Consider the following 20,873-nt stretch of genomic DNA (forward strand, 5'->3'; position numbering starts at 1 on the left):
GTGATGTGACAAAGATAGAGATTTAATTGACAAAATAATAGAGTTATGCACTAATTTAACAGTGATTTACAAAGATATAGACGACCAATTTGATAGTTTATTCCATGTTGAGAGATCAATTAAAAATTTAAAATAAACAAATGATTTTTTTTTTTTTAGGGAAAATAAACAAATGATGTTAGTAGAATTAGTTTGTGACAAGTTTTTAAAGAACACTCTTTTATACTAATTTCATTTTTCTCCCGTCAAAAAAAAAATCATTTTTCTCTTTTTATTGTTTTAGTTTTCGTGACAATATCTATTTTTTTTATATATATCTATCTTTATATGTGTAAGTCATTTTTTGTATATATATATATATATATATATATATATATGACAAAAATAAAACGATATTAATTCATTTAAATTGATAAAATACATCATTCAACATAGCTAAAACAATAAAAAGTTAATATCATACAAATGATAAAATACCTACAAATAATATGATAAAATTAAAGTGATCAAAATACTAATGTCTTTTGCTCTGCAACGTTAACGCATAAATCATTGATTGAATAAACGATCTGTCAACATGAACCCAATGAACACCGTAACAAGACGGAAAACCAAAACAATATTACACAAGATGAAAAACAACAATGTCGCACTCAGATGACGAAATCACGAAGAAAGAATCTACATTTGTGTGAAAATCACTTATTTAAATTGAAACATAAATAGGGGTTATTTTGGGTCAACAATTGAACAAAAACCACCCCCTCAATGATGAAAATGAAAGAGAAAACTTAGCGAGAGAAAACTATGGGAGACTTGTTTATGTATATTTGATTGTCTCATAAATTATCCAAAAAATGATTGTTCAAGTAACATTGTTAAACTAAAACAAAATATATATATATTATCATATAAAAAAGGTCACATACCTCTCGCAGTTCTTTAAATTAGATGTTTATAACAAATTAATCTTATTTTTTGCTACCAATTGGTCCTTCAAAAAAATTTGTTACAAATTGATCGTTTAAGTCATAGAATATTTACATTGTCAACCATTTTTCAGCCAACTTCATTAAAAGTGCACTGGTGCTAAACAATTTAAGTCATATAATATCTACATTGGGATAGGTTATTTGTAGGACATTGATGGTAATTTGGCAGAATAATTGTGTGTTGAACCAAGCTATGTACAAGGCACCTCATATTGTTACGAGTTTACAAATGTTGTTAGCAGAATGGAAATCAGTGCAACAGGTACAACATAATGTTGGTGTTAGTACGAGCAATGTTGATAAGCAGTCGATTATGATAGGTACAAATCTAACTTGTAATGTTGATGCCAGTTTCTTCCAGGACTGCAATCACACTGGTCTTGGCATGCATCATAGGTGTAGGTGGTGATTTTATTAAGGCATTGTTTGGTTGGGAGTGTAGCGAGATGTAGATTCATGAAGGGGATGGGCTTGCTATGCTGAATGCAATAGAATGGCTGCAACAACTCCAAATTTCGAGTGTGACCCTATTTTCTGATTCCAAGATACTTGTTGATGTAATTCATGTTCGGGTTGAAGGGATATCCTGATTTAATATAATAGTTAAGAATATTAGTTGTTGTTTATAATTGCAATGTAACTATAAGGTAAAGTTTATAGAGGTAAGCAAATTTGATAGCTCATGGTTTAGTTAGGGCCGTCAATTCTTATGTTGGCCACCAAGTTCATAATTACGACCCCCTTGTATTTCCTCATTATTTAATAATGAAAAGAGTTAGGTTTGTTAAATATACATTTAATCACTATTTACATAAATAAATCTTTGAATGAAACATAACCAAGTAGATTTCCTCAATGAAGTAGAAAAAAATGATAGGGAGCTTCAATTACTTTTAATTCACTAACTAGGTATATAACCCGTGCGTTGCACGGGTTTGATTAGAATACATACCTAAAATATTTTTACAAATGAGAAAATAATAATTACGATAAGCATAATTACAAAGAGTTAAATAATTGATAATGTTGTAAAATATGTTGATATCTTTATGTTTAATATAAATTTATACTAAAAATAAGGGAGTTGTTTAGAAACTATATGAGAATTAATACTTATTTAAAATATTTTAAATATAATTAATATAGTTCTTAGCGGGTCTTATTAATATTTCATAAGTTTGAAGTGGTACATCAAAATTCATATTTTATCTTAATAGTGTAATCATATAAGAACTTTTCTTTTTATGGATCACAATTGCGCAGTCGCATGTTGTTTTCTTTTTGATCTTGATATTAGTGATTCTTTTTAATCAGAGTTAGAGGCATTTATGGTTCTCGGTCAATATATTTCTCATAAAATGGATTGAAATAAGATGTGATTCATATTTGATTGTTTTGTCTCTTTTTCTCTTACATTTATTCAAAATGCAATTCAATAAAACATTAAGGTCAATCATTGAAATATTTGGTAGTTTTATCTTGGCATAACGACTTTTTTGAATTTTCCTCTCAAACTTTTACCTAGTGGAATTAGTCCCATTTTTTTAGTCTATTGTTTGGCTTACCGTTTTTTTTGTTTACTCAATTTTTCTTTTTTGGCTTGTTAAAGTGAATAGGATAATAAGCAATTAAAAAAATTGTAACTCATCAATTTATTAATTTTAATTTTGCGTTAATATAGTGTTGAGTGAGATAGTGATAAATAGTTTGGAATATGAAGAAAGAAAAAGGTAGTTGAAAGATTAGTGAAATGAACAAATGATTGTTGCATATATTTGTTTTTAATAACAATCATTGAAATATTTTTATTGATTCAACAAATCATTAATACATAAATAAGTTCCAAATAAAAAATTAAGGGTCTATAAATGAAATTATTTAAGTGTTATCGATATTTTCGTATGCTTCTCTAGAATGAAAGATGCAACAAAAGAAAAAAAAATGTAGCCTGCTTTATCGTCTTCTTATCATTTCCATGGAAAAATTGTCATATACAATTAAAGCAATACAATAGAAAATAAAGCTAAAACATTAGACTAACAAACATTACATAAATAAATAATCGAGCTATAGCATTTGGCCGATCTAAATAATAGAGTAAGTTGAGTCCATTTATCCTACCAAAAAAAAAAAACAAAGAAGATTAAGACATGTGTGAAGAGTAAAAAAAGAGAAATAAAAACTATCATACACAATCAAAAATATCACCCAAGAATTGCTTAGAGAAACAAAAATTATCATACACAATTTAAGAAGATAATCAAAAAACATTACAATTAACCTTGATATAATATAATTTGTTGCATTGCTATTTTAAAGGGACAGGAATGAGTGCAAGGAGCTCTGAGTTTGTCTTCTCCGCTCAAGATGACCCAACCCTTCGCCACACAAAAAAGCCACCTGACCCTCCCAAGCCAACAACCCCAAAGCCCTCCTTCCGTGATAAGCTCTTGGGATCCACTCAAGAACTACCAATCCGTGAGAAAGAAAACATGATCGGAAAAAAACTGGTTCGAATCGAACTTGAAGATGGAAACCGACTTCTCCCCAAGGTTTATCTGGAACCTACGGTCTTCCAGGAACTCTGCACACCATGGAAAGATGCCCTCGTCGTCAAGTTGTTGGGGGAAAAACCTAGGCTACAACACGATGAGAGATCGGCTACAAAAAATATGGAAACTCCAAGGAGGCTTCGAAATCATGGACAATGACAACGGATTCTATATGGTAAAGTTTGATCATTCAGCTGACAAAGAGAAAGTCATCACTGGAGGGCCTTGGCTAATCTACGATCATTGTCTAGCAGTCACGCATTGGTCAACAGAATTCGCCTCTCCAAATGCCAAAGTGGAACGCACTGTCGTATGGGTTCGTTTTCCAGGTCTAAACCTTGTCTATTATGATGAAAGCTTTCTTCTAGCCATGGCTTCAGCAATTGGCCGGCCAATAAAAGTAGACACTAACACTCTAAAAGTCGAAAGAGGCAAATTTGCAAGGGTTTGTGTTGAAATTGACCTCACACTGCCAGTTGTAGGGAAAATTTGGGTGAATGGCCATTGGTATAAGATTCAGTATGAGGGCCTCCATCTAATATGTACAAATTGCGGCTGCTATGGCCATTTAGGTCGAAATTGCACCAAGCCAACCAACACCACTCCTATTGCGCAACCGCAACAACAAGCTTCCGGCAGCCACCAAGATAACAGTCAACCACCGCTCCAGGTCACAGATCAGTCTCAATTATTGCAAGATTCCCATAACGGTAAGTCATTCAATAACATTCCTAATGATTTATCAGCTATTCAAGGCAACATTATTACCATTGATGAGGGCAGTAAAGAGCCTCATGGGGATTGGCTGTTGGTTACTAGAAAGAAGAAGTCAACAAACAACCACACCTTAATTGCTGCTAAAACCGTTACCAACAAAGCAAATAGGCCCACCTCTCTGACACCTACGTATCACAAAAATAGACCTGCCCCACCCCCACAACAATTTCCCCCACGCCCTAACCCATATGATATAACACGTGCCAATAACCCTAAAAATGATCCAAAAAGGCGCAGGCAAGATGAAAATAATCATGACCCCAACATTGAATCTTCTTTTGTCTCTCCATTCATTAACCCTAACCCTAAGCCAGCAAGTGATACCCCAAAAAAGAACATACCACCAATTTACGTGGCAAAGACCAATCCAAGAAGCTACAACAGCCAAGTTACATCTATCCTCTCCCATCACAATCAAAACAAAGCTGTTAGCACTGACCAAAATCCAGAAATTACAACCACACTATCTTCTGCGCATCCCAACCCTCCAACCGTCACTGTCCATCATATAAACCTCACCCCTACTCACAATGATGATACCAATGACAACAAAAAGGATGATTACTTTATTAATGATGACAGTCATGATGATCATGGTGTTAGTGATGAAGACATGGCCACGTAGAACTTCACTCATCTGGTCCTATTTGTTTTCAAGTTTTGTTATGGAAGCTCTAACTGATACTTCAATCATCTCCTGGAATATCCGAGGAGCTCACAATAACAATGCAAGAAGACATTTGAAAGATATGATTAGAAAGTACAGTCCAACTTTCATGGCTATCTATGAAACGCACATTCCTTTTGCAAGACTCTCCTCTTTCTGGACAAATATTGGTTATACCCCAGTGCACATAATTGAAGCAAATGGTCACTCTGGTGGCATCTGGCTCCTCAAACACTCTGCAACCAACATCACCACAACCATTCTTGACCTCAACCAACACTCCATAACCTTCAGCATCAAACGTGGAACTGCCATCACTGCCTGCACCTGCATCTACGCCAGCCCTAACTCCTCCATGCGCCCCCAATTTTGGAATTATCTCATGAACATAAACCAAAACATCAATGTCCCGTGGATGCTCATAGGTGATTTCAATGAAACTCTTCTACCCAGTGAACAAAGAGGAGGCATCTTCCAACACAACCGAGCTGCCATCTTCTCTAATTTTTTAAATAATTGCAACTTGCTTGACCTTACTACAATTGGTGGTCGCTTTACTTGGCACAGAAATAATAATGGGATCCGTATACTTTCTAAAAAGCTAGACAGAGGCCTGGCCAATGTTGAATGGCGCATTTCCTTCCCTGAAGCTTTTGTTGAAATCCTTTGTAGATTGCATTCGGACCACAATCCCCTCCTTCTCCGTTTTGGAGGACTCCCTCTTGCTAGAGGGCCAAGGCCTTTCCGATTTGAAGCAGCCTGGATTGATCACAATGATTATATGGATGTGGTTAAAAGATCCTGGAAGACCTATATTAACAACACAACCGCATCTTTAATCAAAGTGAGGGAGAACTCTATCATTTTCAACCAAGAGGTCTTCGGAAATATTTTCCAACGTAAAAAACGTGTGGAAAGAAGGCTCAAAGGCATCCAACTTTACCTAGAGAGAGTTGATTCTCTACGACATACTCTTCTTGAAAAGGAATTGCAACAAGAATACAACCATATCCTATTCCAAGAAGAAATGTTGTGGTACCAAAAGTCTAGAGAACAATGGGTGAAGTTTGGAGATAAAAACACTTCTTTTTTTCATGCTCAAACTATTATCAGGAGAAAGAGAAACAAAATACACAGGCTGCAGCTACCAAATGGTATCACAACTTCTGACAGCACTATTCTTCAAGAAGAAGCCCAAAAATATTTCAAGAGATTTTTCTGCGAAAACCAGCCCCCCCACAACCACATTTTCCATGAAGGGAACCACCCCACCCTTGATGAGATTGGCAAGAACTCTCTCACCGCCCCCATTACCAAACATGAGGTTTTTGCTGTCCTAAACTCAATGAAACCTTACAAAGCCCCTGGACCGGATGGCTTCCACTGCATCTTCTTTAAACAATATTGGCACATTGTAGGTGACGATATCTTCCATTTGGTCCACTCCGCCTTCCTAACAGGTCATTTTGATCCGGAAATCTCAAACACTCTCATTGCACTCATTCCTAAAATTGATCCTCCGAACACTTACAAAGATTTCAGACCCATTAGCCTTTGCAACATAATTTACAAAATCATCACAAAGGTTTTAGTGCACCGTCTGAGACCACTGCTTGATAATATTATTGGCCCCTATCAAAGTAGTTTTCTGCCTGGTAGGGGCACATCTGACAACTCTATTGTTTTGCAGGAAATTGTTCATTTCATGAAGCGATCCAAAAGAAAAAAGGGCTATGTTGCTTTCAAGCTTGATTTGGAAAAGGCGTTTGATAATGTTAATTGGGAGTTCCTCAACTATTGTCTCCATGACTTTGGATTTCCAGACATCACAATCAAGCTCATCATGCACTGTGTCTCCTCAGCAAATTACTCTATCTTATGGAATGGAAACAAGATGCCCCCCTTTAAACCCACAAAAGGCCTTAGACAAGGTGACCCTCTCTCACCGTACCTCTTTATCATGTGTATGGAGAAGCTCTCAGTTGCGATCAATAATGCTGTTCACCACGGGAGTTGGCACCCAATTCACATCACAAATGACGGGCCAAAGATATCTCACCTTCTTTTTGCTGATGACGTTCTTCTTTTCACGAAGGCTAAAAGTTCCCAACTTCATTTCATATCTAGTCTTCTGAATAGGTTCAGCCAAGCTTCAGGTTTGAAAATCAATTTCTCAAAGTTTAGGGCCTATTACTCTGCTGGAATGCCAAATGGAAAAATCAATTCCCTCACTGCAATCTCAGGTATTCAAAGCACAACTTCTCTTGGCAAGTACCTAGGGTTTCCCATGCTCCATGGTCGCCCTAAAAGAAGTGATTTTAATTTCATTGTTGAGAAAATGCAAACTAGACTGGCATCTTGGAAGAACCGACTCTTGAATAGAACAGGTAGACTGACTCTTGCAACCTCTGTTTTATCATCTATTCCTACTTATTACATGCAGATCAATTGGCTGCCTCAAAACATCTGTGATAGCATTGATCGAACAACCCGCAATTTTATCTGGAAGGGTACGAATAATAAAGGGATCCATTTAGTCAATTGGAAGACGGTTTCTAGCCCTAAATATCTTGGAGGTTTGGGTGTCCGTTCCGCAAGAGATGCAAATACTTGTCTTCTTGGGAAACTTGTTTGGGACATGGTTCAGTCAACAAATAAACTATGGGTTCACCTTCTCTCTAATAAATATTCGGTAGGGCCTAAAATCCTCGATGCAAGCATGACCAACAGCAGCTCTCCTACGTGGTCTTCAATTATTCGAGCAAAGAACATCCTCCAAATAGGGTATCATTGGCGTCCAGGTGCGGGCAATTCCTCGTTTTGGTTCAGCAGCTGGAGTCACCATGGTTACCTTGGTTCCCTTGTCCCTATCATCGACATACACGACCTTCATCTCACTGTTAAAGATGTCTTCACCACTGCCGGTCAGCACACGGATGTCCTCTATACCACTCTGCCGCAACACATAGCTGACACCATTAATATTTCTCACTTCAGGTTTAATGAAAATGTTGAAGACACTTTTATTTGGAGACATAACAAGAGTGGAATTTACACCGCCAAAAACGGTTACTCCTGGCTGCTCTCTCTTTCGGAAACGGCACAAAACGTTAGCTCCTGGTCGTGGATTTGGCGTTTGAAAATCCCTGAAAAATACAAGTTTTTGATATGGCTTGCTTGTCACAATGCTGCGCCTACTCATTCATTGCTGCACCACAGAAATATTGCCAACTCTGCAACTTGTTTGCGATGTGGAGAGAATGATGAAACCTTTTTGCATTGTGTCAGGGACTGCAGGTTCTCAAAAGCCATATGGAATGGAATTGGCTTCGCTGATACTTCGTTCTTCTCTGAAACTTGCGCACAATTCTGGCTTAAGAGTAACTCCAATGGCCCTTGTGCTATCAGCTTCCTCGCAGGTCTTTGGTGGTCATGGAGACACCGAAACAACATGATTCTAAGCAATGAAACCTGGCCGTTATCGAGGATTTGTTTCCAGATTCAGGACTCAATTAATATCATAGAAACCAGCTTCCAGAAGACTAATGGCAGCAATCTAGATCGTATGGTAAAGTGGAACCAAGACAACCACCAGTGCCACATACTTAACGTCGACGGCAGTTGCATGGGCTCTCCAGTCCGTGCTGGTTTTGGGGGAGTACTTCGAAACAATGCTGGTCTCTACCTATCCGGCTTTTCTGGCTTCATCCCTGACTCTACAGACATACTGCTTGCTGAGCTCTATGCTGTTCATCGAGGATATCAAATGGCAACAGCCATGGGAATTCAAGAGCTGGTCTGCTACTCGGACTCTCTTCTCTCCATAAACCTTATTACGGGCCAGGCATCTAGTTACCACGTTTACGCTGTTTTGATTCAAGATATTAAAGATCTCATGTCTGCGCACAACTTCACATTACGCCATTGTCTCCGGGAAGGAAACCAATGCGCAGACTTTATGGCCAAGTTGGGAGCGTCGTCTAATGAAGGTTATCAGATTCATGCTTCTCCCCCCAATGATCTCCTTGATTATATCAGGAATGATGCTATAGGAACTCTCTATCCTAGGGCTTAGGCTTCGGCCTCTTCCTCTTTTTTCCTCTTGTTTTGTTTTGTTATTCCTTTGTAACCAAAAAAAAAGAGAAGATAATCAAAGAATTGCTTAGAGAAAGTGAAGAAGTCCGAAAATCACACACACACAATGATTATAAAATAAGACAATAATATAGTATAGATTATCCTTTAAATCTTCTTCACCCTCATAAGTTGAGCAACAATATATTCTTCCATGTTCTTCACAGGTTATTATAGTATAAATTTACAATGGTTAATTAAATAAGGTCAATGAAAGGGCGAAGCTAATTAATTAAAGAATTTTTTGTTTGGTATAAGGTAATTAACAAATTTTAATAGGATAATGAAAAAGGAAAACTGATCAATTATATATGCAGATATTGAAATGTAAAATTTAATGTTAATTTTTTGGGTCATGCTAACTTATGCCTTGATGACACAAGTTAAGGAGCTTAAAATAGAATTAAAAAATAAACTTTATATTGAAAAAGATAACTTTTGAAAATTTTAAGACATTGAATGCCAATCTCAAAGAAAAAACTTTTATAGTTGGTTTCTTAGCTTATGCCCCAATGACACATAAGTTAGCATTTTCCTAATTTTTTTCATCAATTTTTTTGTAAGCAGGGGACCAAATCATAAAGCATCACTTTAGTTGTGTATATACAGTGTTATATTTTATTGAAGCATTATTGACCAATCCGGTGAGGAACCGATGTAGGCAACAGTGACGGAAAGTGCTCCAGTACGGTGGCGAGGAGTCTTCACGGTGGGACAAAAGGTGCATGCAGGAACGTTAGCACTCCAACGCTCATGTAAGTATTGTAACTGAGAAAGAGTGTGTATAAAGTGTGGGAAAAGTGAATCATACCTTGAAGCTAACTCACCCTTATATAAGCGTGTGTGAGAATAACTGCATCTGTGAGATGCGACGTGTGATTAGGAGACGGTTAAAGGAATTTGTATGGGGTCTGATGCACAAAGGCGTGCTCCAGTGGAGTAAGGTGTATTGGTATTGGTGTGCTCCTTCAGGCGACGTGTCGTAGTCTGATGGATGTTTAGTCTACGTGTCATAATAAAATTGGCCTTCAAACTGGTCCAGAACAATTATCAACAATGTATTTTCATTAATATGGCTTAATATTTATTTTACTTGCGTAGTCCTCCAATTAATGGATAATTATAGACTTAAATGTTTGAATCAAGTAACTTGAACACATTGTTGATCTTTGAATTCCTTCGTTTAGTCTCCGTGAGTTCATTAGTCGTTATCTTTTTACATACGATTTTCAAAAAGTAATTTTTTTTGTGATTTTTTTTTAAAAGGTTCCCCACTATAGATTCCTATTGTATTGTCATAAAAATCAACTGGTTCGTTTAAAATGGGCTAGTCCAGTCACGTGTTTTATCCAATAAGGCACTTGAGATACCCTATCCGCTTATGCACTCTTTTCTCTTTCTAGTCTACCCGACCTTATAAGTTTTTTCACAACCTGCTCAGACTCTTACAACTACACAATCCACTTTTTCATCCCAAAAGATGATTGGCGATGTCCTAAAACCTACGACAATATGTTGTTTGTGGTTATGATCTCACAATGATCTTTCCGATCTCATAAATTTCAATATGATCTCACTTAGAAAGTGGAACTGAACTATAAATACACTTAAAGGATTTATACAAATTTATAGTGTAGGCTTCATTGTATTTGAGATTGCTTCAAATGTAAGAATGTGATTATAAAGTTGAAATTAAATCTGGTCTAAAGTTTATATCAATATGATCTTTTTATGATATGATGTGTGAGATACACGATCATTTTAAGTGTACAATCGATTAAATCATATAAGGAATAATTATTGAAATTCAATCCAGTACAACTCTATCTATATATATTTAGTTTACTTTCATTCAAACCACCAAAACCTTTTATATAAACTTTGTCCAGAAATCTGTCGATATGAACTCAAGTTAACTAAGCGCGGTCTTTGTGGATGCGATATTTTATTAGTTTGATAAAAACCAACATACTTACCATTGTACTTGAAAACTACAAAACCAGTGTTTTTCCTTTTATCAAAACGATGCCGTTGTTGGGACTTGGGGACTACGTCTGATTAGTTCGATTTGAGTTTGTAGAAACATAGTTTTGTTCAGTTCTGTCCTGTGATTTGCACTAAGCATAAGCTTTGTGCTTAGTGAATTTCTCTCATAGTTTTTCTCTCATAGTTTTTCTCTCATACTCACATTGTGTTTTAAATTTCTCTCTCTATTGCTTTGGTTTTCGCACCACTACCTACTTTTCTTTGTATATATTTGGTTGTCATATAAATTGTCCCACAAAAGGTTGTTCAAATAACATCCCTCTTACAACAAACCACAATAATTATAATGGTTAGCACAACAGATGTTAAAAGATGTTGGATTCACATCATCAAAGTTCATTCTAAAGTCACCCAAACATTATACCAATACTCCCATGAAAGCAAGACTTCTTTAAATGATGTAATCCAATCCATTCCTAAGATTGGATAGTGAGGATCCTTATGCACAAATGTCAAGGTTTTACGAATTGGCTAGAACCATTGGGGCCCCAGAAGAAGAAGAGGCATGTTTGCTAAACTATTGTCACATTCGCTGATCGAGAAGGCAAATGAGTGGTATCTGGATCAACAACTGCATGTCAAGCAAAAATGGTATCTCTTGGAAGAAATATTTCTTCAAAGATTTTTCTCTCAAGATAGATTCATGAAGGCAAGAATGATGATCTCAACATTCACTCAAGCTCAGAGTGAATCACCTTGCGAAGCATGGGAGCTGTATAAAGCCTTACCACACAACTATCCAAACCATTAGTTTGATGAAGTTACTCAAATCCACATATTCAGAAGTGGGTTGGAACAACAAACAAAATTGCTTCTAGATGCCACCGCTGAAGGATCACTTATGTCACGAAGCAATACAAATGCAATAACCATATTTGAAAGAATGGCTCTACTAACATATATTATTATTTTCCACTAACACTGTTATTTGTTGCATTTCAATCATCTAACTATAATTAATAGATGTGTTTTAGTAAATTAAACATATTTTACCATTAAAAAGGAAGTATGACATAGAATGATGGAAAGATCGTCTTAATAAAAGGTTGAATGGAGAAGATAAAAAGTTAATCGAAATAATCTATACCTATATATAGTTTATGTTCGGTGTCAATGTGAGTATGTCATAATCACGGTGATCCATCGTGATTTTTCAAAAGCTACACTATGTAGCTTTCGCACAATCACGGCGAGTCACTGTGAATTTGGTATACCCAACATTATTCCAAACATACACATACATTAATACGTGATTTTGGAGAAACCTTTTCACTTTTAACTTTATCATTTGTTTAAACTATTATATTTACAATTTTATCCCTTGTACTTTAATATTTAAATTATGAATTAAAAATGTTATTTAAAAAAAATAAGAACAGTTAATTATAAAAACGATTGTTAAAACCGTTTGAAATAGAAACAACAATACATGAGCAATATTTGACCATCAAAAGAGCCTATTTTAATTTTATTTGCAAAAAAATATATTTGATTGCACTATGAAGAAAATATATTTGTTATTTAAAAAAAATAAGAACAGTTAATTATAAAAACGATTGTTAAAACCGTTTGAAATAGAAACAACAATACATGAGCAATATTTGACCATCAAAAGAGCCTATTTTAATTTTATTTGCAAAAAAATATATTTGATTGCACTATGTAGAAACACCACGTCTTTCTGCCAGTAATAATAAAATAAATAAACTCAATTTAGTTGGACTAATTTAACTTAAAAAAAATGAATAATAAAAAAAAAGTGGCACTAGGACTTTACACCTTCCTGTCATTAAGCAGAGAAGAAAGGAAAATAAGCTGGAAACATGTTTTCTCACAATGTAGAATTTTATCATCATCAACCATAAAAAAATACTAAAAATTGGTCAACAAAATTTAGAGCCAAATGACATACAAACAGAAAAAGAAACAGAGGAGTCATTTGCCAGAACCTCAGCTTACAACACAATGTTAAACTAAATCTGTAACACAGGCCGCTTCAGATTTTCTGGTTGGGAAAAGATTCAATAAATTGTCTAATATGCAGACTTATGTAACCATCCCATAGCAACAATTTAAAACTCATATATTTATTCTTCATCCTTGCTTCAAGTAAAATCCACAAGAAACAAAAGGATTGATAAATTCAAGAAGTTAGTGCTTCTCTGAACTAAAGTTCAGGCTTTGTGACTTTTTACCATCTCATCAACATCAAGTTCCATTTCCAACACTGGTGAATCCTTTTGCATACTGAAAGGACTGACAATGAAGTAAAATATATCAATAATCAAAAGAACCATCGCCATTTGTGCACAATGTACTAATCTCATAAATTTGATTACCTGTTCTGTACACGGCCATGGTCTACAGCATTTCGCAGGCAGTATAGGACTCTGCCTACGATGTTGGTCATGTGAATTGGACCAAATGTTCGACTGTCAATTGCTTCCTGCCATATGTGTTGGGAGCATTGAATCAAGTATCATAATCATTCTTTGTTTACAAGAAATTAAGGAGTCGAGAAACATAACCAATATACAATATAAGATTATACTATTCCTTGTGAAAACTTTTCTATTAATACTTAGATATGGTTTAGTTACAAAATTTCAAAGCTGTAAAAACTAAAAAGACAGAAAAGGACAAAAAATTCAGGTTCAAATAATTTTATCGGTTTTCACTTAACAGAGACAGAAAGCCACATAGAAAAACTTAAGAGCCAACAACTGAAATCATTAGCTTGAGTTCAGGTTACAATTAAAGCTAATATTTAGGAAGAAACTGTTTTGGTTAAAACAGGAACTAAGCATTTTCACTTTACGAACTCAGGTCACAATTAAGTTCAGCTCACTATTGCAGCTATTATCAGGAAAAAGCTATTTTGGTTAAAACAAGAATTAAGCATTTTCACTTGAGGAACCCAGGTTACCATTGCAGCTACTATTATTTAGGAAGTACCTAGTTTGGTTAAATCAGGAATTAAGAATTTTCACTTGAGGAACCCAGATCACAAGCATACACGGCCTTGAACCTTATCAAAGTCATACACAGAATTCCAAAAGCTGCTTAAGTTAATAGACGTGCAAAACTGTGGTTTATTTTATTTGTTAAGAAAAGGGGGTTTAACTGCCGATGGCAACTGATGTCCAGAATCTAGATCCTGCCAATAATGTCAACATCTATTGACAAATGTAAAAATTGGTATACACAATCTGATAACTCCAAAAATCAAACCATTAGTTAAACCTAGGTATCATGTTAATATCACACACTGAATTTCAGAACATTCAAACAAGAAGATAGTACCGCCTTAAATACACGCATATCAATGATATGTAACTAATAATAGTTAGCAAAATGATATTTATATCTAAAATTTATATCTCAACATGAATATACAATAATAATAATGATTCAGATTGTAACAGCCTAACAATGACCCACCTATTGATAGCATAAAAGTAATAGTATATTGTCAATGTAAATATAGACTATATCTAAAAGCCATTTATACCTTGGCTTTCAATTTCTCATTTTCAGCCACTACCCAACACTGATCCTTCTCAAGAACAAACGATTCGTCCTTTTCATCAGTAGAAGCCATTTCATAACCTTCAGTCGCAGCTAATCTTCTGACTAGATAGTCGTCTGGCTTTTCAGGGTTCTTCAAGACCACAACATCTCCTACATAAACACGTCTGTCAAAGAAAAATGTCTATCACTAACAAATAATGGAGATGAGAGTGTACATAAGGGGCGCATATGAAAAAGTCCATTGTCCGATAATCTCTTAACTAACTTTTGTGGAACTTAGGAATAACAAGAACAAAATGGAGTCAGACCAATTTCAAATTTTGAAATTGACACAGTAAGTTGGTAATCTTTTTACAGTGGAGGGTGATGATCATGACTTACACCATCCATTAGCTTCAAAACAATTTTAATTGCACCGTAAAAAAAAAAAAAAAAATTTAACACATAACCACTGCCTGGGATGAGCATGAAATTAGTGAAACCACTGGAACCAGCTAATTTATAACTTCATAAATAACAATTTCCAAAACAAACGTTTGTTTATACAACTACTACCTGACTTATAGGCAACAAGAAAGCAACCTATTCGTTGCAGAAAGGCTCACCCTTGAGCACGTTCTTGAGTAGAAGAATAACACCAACCAAAGTGTTTCCTTACTAGGTGGAATCGACGAATCAAATGATGTCATAATATCCTACCCTATCATAAATCATATCTAATGCTCCAATATTTAAATCCAAATTTAAGCAATTGTTTGACCTATAGTTTTCCTTGAACTCCCTCTACATGTAACTATCAGACAGTCCTCAATCAGAACTACCCTCCTTACTGGTGCGTCAAAGGGTCTTCTCCTATTGGGTAATGAGGGGAGCACGGAGGATCATCCACATTGGGCTCAGAGCAACCACACAAGTGAGAGAGAAATTACACTTTCACTCAAAGACATTGGGTTTATGGATCCTCTCACTTATAAATAAATGCTCAACCTCCACCTTTCTAATAAGACTTCTAGACTACCAGAAAACTCAAACTTGTTACACAACATCTCCGCACATACCCGGACCCAGACTACCATAAAACTCTGCCATCATTTCCAAAATGCAAGCTTTTACTCTAATAATTGATGCACTAATCTACTAATCTATCTTAACATCCGTGTCTCTGCAATCGAAGCACTAACACGGACACCACACACGACAAATTGAAAGGACAAAGAACACAAAATGAATGAGTATGATTAATTACTTTTGGTCGGGAATCGGTAATCTACGAACAAGAAGAGTAGCTCCTTTGGCATCAATAGTAGGGGCCATCTCCTCTCCTTTAGTCCAATGCAAAAAGGTCATCTTTCCATTAGTGAAATGCTTGAAAATAAAATCCATTAGCTCATTATCTTTCACATGACCTCCTTTATGATTCTGTCAATCAAATTTCACCATTCAAAACAGCTTAACAATAAAATTTGTAACGAAAGCACAATAATTGAACAAGATTAATGAAGAAACACATTCGCTTGAAATGAAACCCTAAAAGAGAAATGAAAAAAGAAATTAAAATGAAATGAAGAGAGACCTTGTAGCCGAGATCGATGGTGTATTGAGCTTTGGATTGAAGGTAGCGACACCACGTTGTGAAGGAAACCATTGTTGGAGAACGAACACAGACAACAACTCTTTTCTCTTCTCCCTTAAACCCCCCCCAAAAAATGTAGAACTTGTGATTTCTCATTGCATAACGTGGCAGATATTAAAAAAAAGACTTAATAGCAGTTTTGGCCCCTTAATTTTCACGAAGTTGCGATTTTGACCCCTAAGAAAAAAACTACAAAACTGCCCCTTAAGTTTTGCAAATGTAGCAGTTTTGGCCCCAAGACAAAAAAACAAAAAAAAAAACACGTGGCACCTCGCTTAGGGTGCCACATCAGCGTAGACCGAGTCAAAATTGACCTTGGGGGCCAAAACTGCCACATATGTAAAACTTAGGGGGCTGTTTTGTAGTTTTTTCTTAGGGGGCCAAAATCGCAACTTTAGAAAAGTTAGTGGGCCAAAACTGTTATTAAGCCTAAAAAAAAAGAATTATAATATTTTCTTTTTTAGGCAAAAATAATGTTACTTTTTCTCAAGTAAAATAATTACTTTATGAACTTTCTGCGCATGAAAAAAAATAAAAAAGATAATAACTAAAAGAGAGTCTTCCTTTAAAAAACGTCTTCATAACAAAATATATTTGTCAATTTTTTATTTTATCATTAACCAAGTCATGGGGCTGAAGAAAAGTGAAGGGAAAACTTATTAATGGAGGAGATGAAAGCGAAGGAGAATAAAAATATGTTTAGTTCTTTTGAAAAGGTAGGTAGCTCAATCGATTTAAGTTAAAATGGTTGAGGATTATAGATGCAAACCCAAACGAATAAGTTAAAATGGTAGCTCAATTGATTTGAGTTAACAATTATTTATTAACCTTTGTTATTAAAAAAATAAATGAATTGCGAAAACCCCCTATCACATACATAAGTAACATATTACATAGTTCAAATTATGAAATGAAAAATGCAGTTCAAATTATAAAATTCAAACAATGGTAAAAGAAAACTTTTAAAGTGGAGTGAACATGAGAAATGAGTCTGGTGGGAAAAGAAATTCTCAAAAGAATGTATGTTTTAACAGTAAGAGTGAAAGCCCGGTCCATTAACAGAAACCATAAAAGAAAGCCCAATAAAAAGCAATATTAGGGTTCTTCCTTTCTTCTTTCTCCTAGTGTGATTTCGAGCGGCAGCAACAACAGAAACCCTAGACTAGAAGCAGAAGAAGAAAAGATGCCTGCAGGTCATGGTTTACGATCCCGCACCAGAGATTCATTCTCTCGTCCCTTCCGCAAGAAGGGAACAATAGCCTTAGCCACCTACCTCAGGACTTATCACATCGGTGACTATGTCGACATTAGAGTTAATGGAGCTGTGCACAAAGGTATGCCGCACAAATTCTACCACGGTCGTACCGGTCGTGTCTGGAATGTCACCAAGCGGGCCATTGGTGTCGAAGTCAACAAGCAAGTATGTCAAATCTTCTTATATTCATCACTTGTTTGATTCATTTTCATTTTGTTTTTTCACTGATTCGTATTTGTTAATGATTGATTTTAGTGTTTAGTGTTATATCTGCAAATATATGTGATGTGATAGGTGTTATGGTTTGTTCGATTGATATTTTTTTTTGTTTCATTTCGAGCTTTCTTTTGAATTGTTATGTATTTGTTGCAAGTATGTTTCTTTGCTTTAGTAGTATATTCAGGATCTAGTTTAAGTTGTTCATGTTACAAATGAATTGTTTATTGTTGTTTCATTCCTTGATTCATTTTGTTGTTTGAGTTTTGTTTAGATGGATTGGCTTCTGAGTTTTCAGAAGCCTTATCTCTAAGATAGCTTACTGCTTATAGCATATACAGAAACAATTCAATTTTATTTTATCATTTGCAGCAAAAATAAGCTCTTATCATGACAATAAGCACTTGTGCTATAAGCTGTTTATCCAAACATGCCCTAAGTTTTTGTTTTCCAACTTATTAAAAGACTCGAATTTTGACTCATATATTATATACTAGTACCATTTTATCCCATTTTATGTTCCTACAAATACTTTCATTTATGTCAAGTCTCCAATTTCTCACTTGGAATTGGAACAATTATTTATGAAAATTTTCATCAAAATCACCATATATGAGGTTTTTGAAGAGACTGAACTTGACATGATGTTTTATATGGACTCGAACCATATTTAACACAAAATTCTTCTAAGTTTTTAGGTCTTAAGGTAAATGAGATTGAGACTAACATTTTTAATTTCCAGAGAATCTCTTGGATAGAATGTATGGTTGTTGCATAAGTATCTCAATTTTTTTATATTCTCTGCAAGTGCCGCTTTGCTTGTAAATATATTGTTTACTCAATTTTAAAATGTTGCTATTTATGTTTCAGGTTAGGAACAAGATATTGAGGAAGAGGATTCATGTCCGAGTGGAGCATGTTATGCCATCAAGGTGCACTGAGGAGTTCAGATTGAGGAAGATCAAGAATGATCAATTGAAGGCCGAGGCTAAGGCCAAGGGAGAGGTGATAAGCACCAAGCGCAAGCCAGAGGGCCCCAAACCTGGTTTCATGGTGGAAGGTGCTACATTGGAGACTGTTACTCCAATTCCATATGATGTCGTTAATGATCTCAAAGGAGGATACTAGAATTTTATTTGCATTTTCTTCTTCTCTGTTAGACTGCATATTGTTGTGCTTGGTTTTGTTTTGTTTTCTTTCAACTATCTTTCTTCATCTGAACACCCTTCAAATTTATGAAATATCAGACTCAAATTTTGTCTTGTTTGATTATTAATGCGTCTAGATTTTCTATGATTCTCATTGTTATTCTATTCGAGCAATTCTTACATGGTCACAGACCCAAATCAAATTTATTTGGTCACACACACACAAATGTAATAAATTTAAAGAAAAATTATTTAGTCACATCATTCAAATTCATTCTCTTTTATTTTTTCTTCATTTATAAGTGTGTGTCCAAATGAAATTAATTTAGGGTTGTGTCCAAGTTAGAATTTCTCATACCCCAATGTGTATTTCATTAAACCACATTATAGATATGCACATCTTCTGCTTAAGATATGTGTACCCCCAAGCATATTCATAAATCACATTATTGAGAAGAATAGAATGAGAAATTCTAACTTGGACACAACCCTAAATTAATTTTATTTGGACACACACTCATAAATGTTTAGTACTACAATAGTATCCGTGCAAGGCAAAGGCAACTACACTTTTCTCCGCCATTGCTTACTTTTGCTGACTTCTATTTTTTTAATTAATAGGTGCGTGCTTTTTTCAATTAATGGATGTTTTGGAGCCTCCCGTTAAGTCAACTAACTGTTGACTGATGGAATGCCACCTAAGCATGCCACATCAACATTAAATATAAAAAATATAAAAAAATCTAATTTTTCTATTTTTTAATAAAAGAAACATAAATTGAAAAAATTGAAGTGGTGTTTCAGCAGGTTTCGGAACTGAAACTTCAGCAGGTTCTTGAAGTGGTGTTTCAGCAGCAACTTCATAGCAGGACCCTTAGATCTCTCCCCTAATTATTCATACAAACAAGTTTATTATGTAAAATTCATCTGGTATGTGAAATACATTTGTTTGAAGAGAATAAAATTTTTATCTGTTTCTTTGGTTGATTAACAATCTGGCTCCCTTGTGTTTTACATCCATCAGAAACTTATTTGAAGAGAATAAAAAATTTACCTGTTTCTTTGGTTAAAAAATTTACCTATGAATGGTCTGCAACTATTTTTTATAGCCTTTTTACATCCATCAAAGCACACATAAAATCTTGCAAATCTGGGTTGTAACCCTGTTCCAGGTCTGTCCAATTCCAGATTCACTATTAAAAACCAAAAAAATAGAAAAATAGAATTTTTTTTCAATTTATGTTTCTTTTATTAAAAATAAAAAAAATAGGAAAAATAGATTTTTTATTTTTTATTTAATGCTGACGTGGCATGCTAAGGTGGCATTCCGTCAGTCAACAGTTAGTTGACTTAACGGGAGGGACGAAACGGAAAAATTAAGTAGGGACGAAAACGATGGATTTTTTTTTTATAGCTGCGAAAACCAAAATTCGCTAATTTTATGAGGACGAAAAACATATTTAACCCAATAAATTAAAAGGATAAAGATGTAAAAATTTTGAAAAAAATAAAAAACTTTTAAATTGAGTGACTTGAGTTAATGATTTGAGCCTAACGAGCCGAATCGAGCCGAACCGAGTTGTTCGTGAACTTTAAACGAGCCGATCTCGAGCTTACAAAAAAAGTTCGTATCGAACTCGAGTCAAATTTTGAGCCGGACCAATTTTTATCGAGTCGAGCCGAGCTCAGACAAGTTTGATTCGACTCGACTCATTTTCAGCTCTAAAAATATGTTACTTTTTCATATTCATCCTTACCATTTTGACCTTTTAAAAAGATAATATCATTTTGACCTTCAAAAGAAAGAGAAAAATTTTACTTCAAGATTCATAAATTAAATAGACACATTTTTGTAGTAAAGAAATTAGTAATGCAAAAGAAATTTTGAACCTATGATTTAGTCTCGAAAAGATCGTCTCGAA

The 20,873-nt window shown here is 34.9% G+C and overlaps 2 protein-coding genes across 2 annotated transcripts; one reads left to right on the plus strand and one right to left on the minus strand.

Annotated features, from left to right (window-relative positions):
* Positions 1 to 12,994: 12,994 nt before the first annotated feature.
* Positions 12,995 to 16,418, minus strand: LOC146956342 (mitochondrial ATP-independent inner membrane protease subunit 2-like). The gene is made up of 5 exons (XM_085728551.1): positions 16,273 to 16,418; positions 15,946 to 16,118; positions 14,680 to 14,863; positions 13,508 to 13,614; positions 12,995 to 13,424 (listed from the first exon to the last, which is right to left on the minus strand). Exons 1-5 carry the CDS (start codon positions 16,342 to 16,344, stop codon positions 13,343 to 13,345), a joined length of 618 nt encoding a protein of 205 aa, XP_085584677.1. The 5' UTR covers positions 16,345 to 16,418; the 3' UTR covers positions 12,995 to 13,342.
* A 1,035-nt stretch (positions 16,419 to 17,453) lies between these two features.
* LOC146956343 (large ribosomal subunit protein eL21z/eL21y) lies at positions 17,454 to 19,075 on the plus strand. The gene is made up of 2 exons (XM_085728558.1): positions 17,454 to 17,752; positions 18,674 to 19,075. Exons 1-2 carry the CDS (start codon positions 17,516 to 17,518, stop codon positions 18,929 to 18,931), a joined length of 495 nt encoding a protein of 164 aa, XP_085584684.1. The 5' UTR covers positions 17,454 to 17,515; the 3' UTR covers positions 18,932 to 19,075.
* The last annotated feature ends 1,798 nt before the right edge of the window (positions 19,076 to 20,873 follow it).

This window comes from Medicago sativa, chromosome 1 (genome assembly GCF_051527215.1).
Source record: "Medicago sativa cultivar Bolivia chromosome 1, Bolivia_mono, whole genome shotgun sequence".
NCBI lineage: Eukaryota > Viridiplantae > Streptophyta > Magnoliopsida > Fabales > Fabaceae > Medicago > Medicago sativa.